Here is a 7,901-nt window from a genome sequence, read left to right as displayed (position 1 = left end):
TTTAAAATATAAAAAATATTATTTTGATATATTTTTAAATAAAAAATATTTTAAAAAATAACCGTTATTATACTCTTAAACATTTTTTTAAATATTTAACTAAAATGATAATACATTTTATTTTTTATTTTTTTATGTTACCATATAGTTTTAAAACACAAGAGGAATGGAGGAAACAAATCTCAACATTATATCATCTTAATGACAAAGAATTAACATCAACAACTAATTATTGATGCATAAAAAATGGTTTAAATATAAAGTATTTTTTGAAAATACATATGTGTGTGTCTAAATTTAGTGTTATTGTTGGTTTACAGGTATTAATTTTTTGATGTATAACAAGAAATTACAGATATAAATTAAAATTTTATAAAAAAAATATATTCCAAACAAGATGCCTGTAGGCAATCTTTTTATAATTTTTGAGTATTAAATTCAATTATCATCAACAACTAATTATTGATGCAAACCGTCATGTAAGAAAAGAAAAATGAAATTATTGTATTTCTTCTTCTTCTTCTTCTTTTATGAGAATTCTTTCCTTATCTGAAAAACCTGAAATAAATAAATAAATACCACATTATTCCAAAGAGACGACAATTTACGGTTTTGAAGGCAGCAAAATCTCGAAGAGTCCAAAACAAAGAGGAAAGCCCTCTCCCTGGTCATCCTCATTTTTCTCTTTATTACGCTATCTTCCCGTTAATACTTAATACTGTACTAATCCTACAAGTAAAACCACAAACAAACAGCTCTGCTGCCTGCTGCTGGTGGTGGTCGTCGTGCAGGTGGCGGCGTTGGTGGTCTGGTGACTAAAAAATGGCGGGGAATGATTGGATAAACAGCTATCTTGAAGCAATTCTTGATGTAGGTCCTGGCTTAGATGAAAAAAAACCGTCTCTTTTGCTTAGAGAGAGAGGCAGGTTTAGCCCAACTCGTTATTTTGTTGAAGAAGTTGTTTCTGGATTTGATGAGACCGATCTTCATCGCGCCTGGGCTCGAGTATGTTTGTATTAAGTATATCACTTTGTGCTTTTGTTGATTTTTTGGCGTGCATGAGTGTGATTTTGGCTGTGTTTTTCTGTCTACTGTTTGGTATAGGCTCAGGCGACGAGGAGTCCGCAAGAGAGGAATACGAGGTTGGAGAATATGTGTTGGAGGATCTGGAACTTGGCTCGGCAAAAGAAACAGGTTGATTTTTTTCAGATCAATATTGTGGCCCTTTTAGCTGAGCTCTTGATTTGATATTTGGTATTTGGTGATGTGTTTGTATTTATTTGAGAGTTGAGGAATTTTCTGGTGTTGGAAAATTGTAAACTTGATTCGATGGATATTTTTGGAGGGAATGGGAGAGGGGTGGGGGGGGGGGGGGGGGGGGGGCAAGGGGTGGAGTTTGGTTACTTTTCTTACATGGGATGGGATTTAACCTTTCAATAGGTTGTTTGATCACAAATCAGTGTTAGTTAATGGGGTTTGATATTGTCGATTTGCAATCGCAACACACGGGGCACATGACCGTTTTGGAGAAGATGATCATATGGTGATTTGTATGTTCTCATTCCAAAATATTATTACTTGCGATGCGATTAGCTTTCAAGATCTGTTGAGATTTCGTTGGAATGTGTGAGCTTGTAGGTAATAAATTCTCTTGTTGATGCTTTGCATGTGCTGATATAGTTCAATTTTTCTTTTAATCCCTTTCCTTCCTTTTTTGGGGGTGAGAGGGTAATGTTCTAAATGGAAAGTGTTTACCTTGTAGCTGTCTAGTTTTGCAATGAATAACGTGTCACCTTTTGTTTTTTCTTTGGATTTTCTAAATCTCAGTGTACAAAGGAGATGCCACATTCTCTGGCTCATGGTTCTTTTTATCTTGGGCTGAATGATTTACTATTGTATTTTCTTTTGTAGCTTGAGGGAGAGCTAGCCCAGAGAAATGCTAAACGTCGTCTTGAACGTGAAAGAGGCCGCAGAGAAGCAGTGGCTGATATGTCTGAAGACTTATCAGAGGGAGAGAAAGGAGACGCAGTTGGAGATTTATCGGCCCATGGTGATAGTACCAGGAACAAACTGTCTAGAATCAATTCTGTTGATGCAATGGAGGCTTGGGTTAATCAGCAGAAAGGGAAAAAACTATACATTGTATTAATAAGGCATGGACTGAACTTTAGTTCTCTAATAATTGAATGTGCTTGTGAAGAGGACTATAAGGCATTTAGTTGGTGCGGTATTGATTATTATAACATAACGAATGGGATTCACTTTTCTCTTACTGCTGAAGAGAAATTAATAGGATATTATATATGTCCTGATTACAGCACTAGCATTTACCACTTGATTTTGCTAGTGTGCATGTTGCTGATTTAATATTTTTAACAAGTAATATGCATGCAGCCTTCATGGTCTAATACGAGGAGAAAATATGGAGCTTGGGCGTGATTCTGATACTGGTGGTCAGGTAATATGAAGTTTTTGTTTGGAGTGGTCATGTGTGGCTCTTACTCGCATTTTCTGGTCATAGTATAACTGCATAGCTGCAGGAATAGATAACCAATGATCTTGGATATTTTTTCTATCAGGTTAAATATGTAGTGGAACTTGCAAGGGCTTTGGGCTCCATGCCAGGAGTGTATCGGGTTGATTTGTTTACTAGACAAGTATCAGCCCCGGATGTAGATTGGAGTTATGGTGAACCCACAGAGATGTTGACTCTAAGAAACTCAGAAGATTTCTTGGATGAGATGGGGGAGAGCAGTGGTGCTTATATTGTCCGCATACCTTTCGGTCCGAAGGATAAATATGTTCCAAAGGAACTATTGTGGCCTCACATCCCTGAATTTGTAGATGGTGCACTTTGCCACATAATTCAGATGTCTAAAAGCCTAGGAGAACAAATTGGTGGGGGAAAGCCGGTCTGGCCTGTTGCCATCCATGGCCATTATGCTGATGCTGGCAATTCTGCTGCTCTTCTATCTGGTGCTTTAAATGTCCCCATGCTTTTTACTGGTCACTCACTTGGCCGGGATAAATTGGAGCAGCTACTTAAACAAGGCCGACTCTCAAGGGATGAGATCAACTCAACATACAAAATAATGCGTCGGATAGAGGCAGAGGAGTTATCACTTGATGTCTCAGAGATAGTCATAACTAGCACTAGACAAGAGATAGAGGAGCAATGGCGCTTGTATGATGGTTTTGATCCAATACTGGAGCGTAAACTGCGAGCAAGAATTAAACGTAACGTGAGTTGTTATGGGAGGTTCATGCCCCGCATGGCTGTAAGTACCCTTTTTTCCCTGATTGGGGTTTGGTAACCTCATAAAAGCTCCTTGCTTCCAAATAGCAAATACACTATCAGAATCCAAGTAAGCGTGCTCTGCCTCAGATCTTTGTTAGTGAATCTCAGCTAGTTTAGGGTGGGTTTAATGGGATCCTTACTCCAGTTCATTAAATGCATGGTTGTATTAAATTACATCCTAAACAATGATGCCAATGGCTGTGTATGTCCACCTGGGATACTTGGAGTTTGATGTTTTGCCCATTAAACAGAATGCGCATGGAACTAAGTACAAGATCGTGAATGGTGCTTAGTTTCTAAATTTTTCCAAGGAACTTGTGGTTGGGAATGACTGCAGGATGGCTATATTTCATAGACGTAGATTTCTAGCATGCACCCTATCTAGTTTTAATATTCATATTGCCTGTTTTTGTCTTATTCCCCAAGGCAAATTGCTTTCTAGTGACAGAATGCGCATGGAACTAAGTACAAGATGGTGAATAGTGCCTAGTTTCTAAATTTTTCCTAGGAACATGTGGTTGGGAATGACTGCAGGATGGCTATATTTCATAGACGTAGATTTCTAGCATGCACCCTATCTAGTTTTAATATTCATATTGCCTGTTTTTGTCTTATTCCCCAAGGCAAATTGCTTTCTAGTGAAGGAAACATATGTTAATAACTTGTGGTGCTCTGCAGATAATTCCTCCTGGAATGGAGTTTCATCACATTATTCCACAGGATGGTGATATGGATGGTGAAATAGAAGGAAATGAAGACCATCCTACTTCTCCTGATCCACCAATATGGGCAGAGGTTTTAATTTTTTCCTATAGCCAATATCTTTAATCTTACCCTTTCCCCACTCTTAATTGGACAACTGATTTCAGTTCATTACTTGCTATGGTGCAGATCATGCGCTTCTTTACCAATCCTCGCAAACCTATGATACTTGCCCTTGCAAGACCAGATCCCAAAAAGAACATCACAACTTTGGTTAAAGCATTTGGAGAATGCCGACAATTGAGAGAGCTTGCTAACCTTGTATGTTAAGCTACCTAAATGTAAACCTGTTCTTGATTGCTGCACAATTGAGCTTGCTTTCTGTTGAGGTCATGCTATCTTTTTATTCGCCATGCACTTCACTTTACAGACTCTAATTATGGGTAATCGAGATGGTATTGATGAAATGTCCAGTACAAGTGCATCTGTCCTTCTTTCAGTGCTCAAGCTTATTGACAAGTATGATCTGTATGGGCAAGTTGCTTACCCTAAACACCACAAGCAGTCTGATGTTCCTGACATATATCGTCTAGCAGCAAAGACAAAGGTATGGCCTGTAGTTAACTGGACTAAACTAAAAAATGACTTGATCATCTGAGCTCAAGATAAGAAAAGTCATAAAATAGGTGATTTTTTTGTTCTATTATTTAGTACAGTGGTGCATTCAGCTTGCTCTGACCTTTTCTTGTGTTTTCTTTTCTTTTTGGTTCTGTTTAGACCTCTTCTTGAGTGACCTGTATTCTGCATTTTACATTAATTTCTTTACCGAGACATCATTTACAAGAATAGAATAATTCTGTGCTATTTTACATTAAATTTTGGTTAACAAAGCTTTTATGATGCTAGTCTAATTCTGTGTGAACTGTAAAGCATATCAGGCATCTCACGAGTGTCCTGTGTTCTGCAGTTTCTCATGTGTTTTTCAACTGCCAAGATTTAATTTGAAAAACACAGTTATTTTATGGTGCTTTGCATTAAAAATAATAGGCCGGGGTCTCTCTTCTAATAGCCTCTTATTGTTAGCTAGTTTAGTGCAATGTATAGTTGATTAGCCATCCAATTATGACTAACAAAACTTCTATAATGCTTGTCTAATTCTCTGTAAAGCATTTCAAGCATATTAGTTTCATGTGTTTTCTCGGGGATACACATGAGGTTGGGTATTATTATTCTGTTTGCTTGGTGTTTGGTTGCTGTATTTTGGTTAATTATCATCTGATGTAATTGCTGTTGTATGTCATACTCCATCTGTATGACATAGATGGTTCCCTTTGGTCTTCAGTCTCTGTTTCCAAACACACAATCATAACTCAGTATTGTTACATATCTAATTCTAGCTGGAACTTTGTGCAGGGAGTTTTCATCAATCCAGCTTTCATTGAGCCATTCGGACTTACTTTAATTGAGGTGCTCTTCTTGACTAGATGAATAGTTTTTCTTGATGATAATTTATTATTTGAGACCAATATAAAATGTTACTTTTTTCCACCGAGCAGGCAGCAGCTCATGGATTGCCCATTGTTGCCACAAAAAATGGAGGTCCAGTAGACATACACCGGGTATGCGTGCTCATCAATAAAAATATTGCTGAAGAGATATAACTTTTTTATGCATGTGAATGAGCATGTTGTGTATAAATGTTCCAGTTTTGATTGTTGATATTTCCTCAGGTACTTGACAATGGTCTTCTTGTTGATCCTCATGATCAGCAGTCCATTGCCGGTGCTCTTCTAAAGCTTGTTGCCGAGAAGCATCTTTGGGCAAAATGCCGTCAGAATGGGTTGAAGAACATTCACTTGTTTTCGTGGCCAGAGCATTGCAAGAGTTACCTATCTAGAATAGCCAGTTGCAAATCAAGGCATCCACAGTGGCAAAAAAGTGATGATGGAGCTGATTCTTCCGATACAGATTCTCCTGGTGATTCCTTGAGAGATATACAGGATTTATCTTTGAACTTAAAGTTCTCGTTAGATGGGGAAAAGACTGGAGGTAGTGGAAATGATAATCCTCTAGATTCTGAAGGAAATGCTACTGATAAGAAGAGTAAAATAGAGAATGCTGTATTGTCATGGTCCAAGGGTGTAGTAAAGGACACACGAAAGGCTGTTGACCAAAACAGCAGTTCTGGTAAGTTTCCATCATTGAGGAGGAGGAGACAAATCTTTGTCATTGCAGTGGACTTTGATACAATCTCCAGTCTTGCTGAAGCCACTAGAAAGATTTTTGAGGCTGTTGAAAAGGAAAGGACCGAAGGTTCAATAGGGTTTATATTGTCAACGTCCTTGACCATATCTGAGATACGCTTGTTTCTGGCTTCCGGAGGATTTAGCCCCAGTGATTTTGATGCTTTCATTTGCAATAGTGGTAGTGACCTCTACTATTCAACTCCCAACCCGGAGGATGGTCCCTTTGTCGTTGACTTTTATTATCACTCACACATTGAATATCGTTGGGGTGGAGAAGGGCTGAGGAAGACTCTGGTTCGCTGGGCATCTTCAGTTTCTGATAAGAAGGCTGAGAATGAGGAACGGATTGTAACTGCAGCGGAACAACTTTCAACTGACTATTGTTATGCTTTTACAGTGAAAAAGCCAGGATTGGTACTTCTCTTCTCTCAAGTGACTTGATTTTTCTTTTGAAATTAAGGGTTAATTTATCAGTTTAGACGTGGTTTATAGGTGCCTGAATTATTTTTAAATTAAGATTTGCAGTGCAATGGGATACGAATGCATTGTGAGTTACATCCATGTCTTTTGCAGGTTCCACCTGTTAAGGAGCTTCAGAAGGAGCTGAGAATTCGGGCTCTCCGTTGCCATGTTATTTATTGCCAAAACGGGGCCAGGTTAAATGTAATTCCAGTATTGGCTTCCCGCTCCCAAGCCCTCAGGTGGGGTTTTTCATTAATATATGTTTTCCATGATATTGCAATTGAAGTTATAAATGAAACTGCATATAGCAAATTGGATAGTACAGGAACCTTAGGCACAGACAAAGCAGTGTGGCCAAAATTTGGGACCTGGCATTGAGAATTTATATAACCAATTTTATTATTATTCCCATACACTATAATGTGTTTGAGGTTTCTTTCATTCTTTGTTGGCATGACTGATTGAACTTAGAACACAAAAATTCTGTTCTTTTCCCCGTTATGCTAATTTATGAAATTTGGACTCAAAACTACATTTCAGGTATCTCTATGTTCGATGGGGCGTGGAGTTGGCAAATATGGTCGTTTTTGCTGGAGAATGTGGAGACACAGATTATGAAGGATTGCTGGGTGGGCTGCACAAAAGTGTAGTTTTGAAAGGAGTCTGTAGCAGTGCAAGTAACCAACTCCATGCCAATCGAAGCTACCCTCTCACAGATGTCATGCCATCAGAGAGCCCTAATATTGTTCAAGCACCTGAAGAAAGCTCTGATATCAGGAGTTCCTTGGAACAATTAGGATGTCTTAAGGGTTAAAAGTGTCATTCTCCTTCGTTCAATATTGTTCAACAGCTTCTGTTGACTATGTTGCGCCTATCACAAGAGTCTCTGCCTGCATGTCTCATGGCAAGAGCCTCATAAGCACTCTCATGATCTTGAATGCTTTAGAAGCTTGTTTGTGGGTCTTATCATGACGCCTCAAAACCAGTTTGGTCCTTTCTTTTCCCATTTTGTTTATTCTATTGTAAATTCAAACCTTTGCCGATCCTACTGCATCCTGAGTCTCAATAGAAGGACACGGTTGCATGTATCTTTGGCTTGTCTCCACAAGAACCAGTGAATGCGAATATTATCTTAAAGCTGTGAACACATTCTGGGCTGTTAAATGAAAGTAGCGAGTTCCTATTTACTTCTT

General features: G+C 38.4%; 1 protein-coding gene across 1 annotated transcript; it reads left to right on the top strand.

The window, feature by feature from the left end:
• Positions 1 to 587: 587 nt before the first annotated feature.
• LOC105122656 (probable sucrose-phosphate synthase 1) lies at positions 588 to 7,901 on the top strand. Its single transcript, XM_011021904.1, has 13 exons — positions 588 to 1,005; positions 1,105 to 1,194; positions 1,912 to 2,153; positions 2,395 to 2,458; positions 2,580 to 3,278; positions 3,977 to 4,093; positions 4,190 to 4,321; positions 4,431 to 4,607; positions 5,414 to 5,467; positions 5,557 to 5,619; positions 5,731 to 6,660; positions 6,820 to 6,947; positions 7,249 to 7,901. The coding sequence occupies exons 1-13, from the start codon at positions 823 to 825 to the stop codon at positions 7,520 to 7,522; spliced, it is 3,153 nt and encodes a 1,050-aa protein (XP_011020206.1). The 5' UTR covers positions 588 to 822; the 3' UTR covers positions 7,523 to 7,901.

Source organism: Populus euphratica, unplaced genomic scaffold (assembly GCF_000495115.2).
Source record: "Populus euphratica unplaced genomic scaffold, PopEup_1.0 scaffold20.1, whole genome shotgun sequence".
Taxonomy (NCBI): domain Eukaryota; kingdom Viridiplantae; phylum Streptophyta; class Magnoliopsida; order Malpighiales; family Salicaceae; genus Populus; species Populus euphratica.
Note: the sequence above shows the minus strand (reverse complement) of the source record. Positions and strands in the feature narration are given on the sequence as shown.

Bases quoted from the DNA above. Each gene is read 5' to 3' on its own strand.
- LOC105122656 (XM_011021904.1), top strand. From the start codon at position 823: ATGGCGGGGAATGATTGGATAAACAGCTATCTTGAAGCAATTCTTGAT. The intron at 1,006-1,104 runs GTATGTTTGTAT...TGTTTGGTATAG, and splicing joins TTCATCGCGCCTGGGCTCGA to GCTCAGGCGACGAGGAGTCC. The intron at 6,661-6,819 runs GTACTTCTCTTC...TGTCTTTTGCAG, and splicing joins CAGTGAAAAAGCCAGGATTG to GTTCCACCTGTTAAGGAGCT.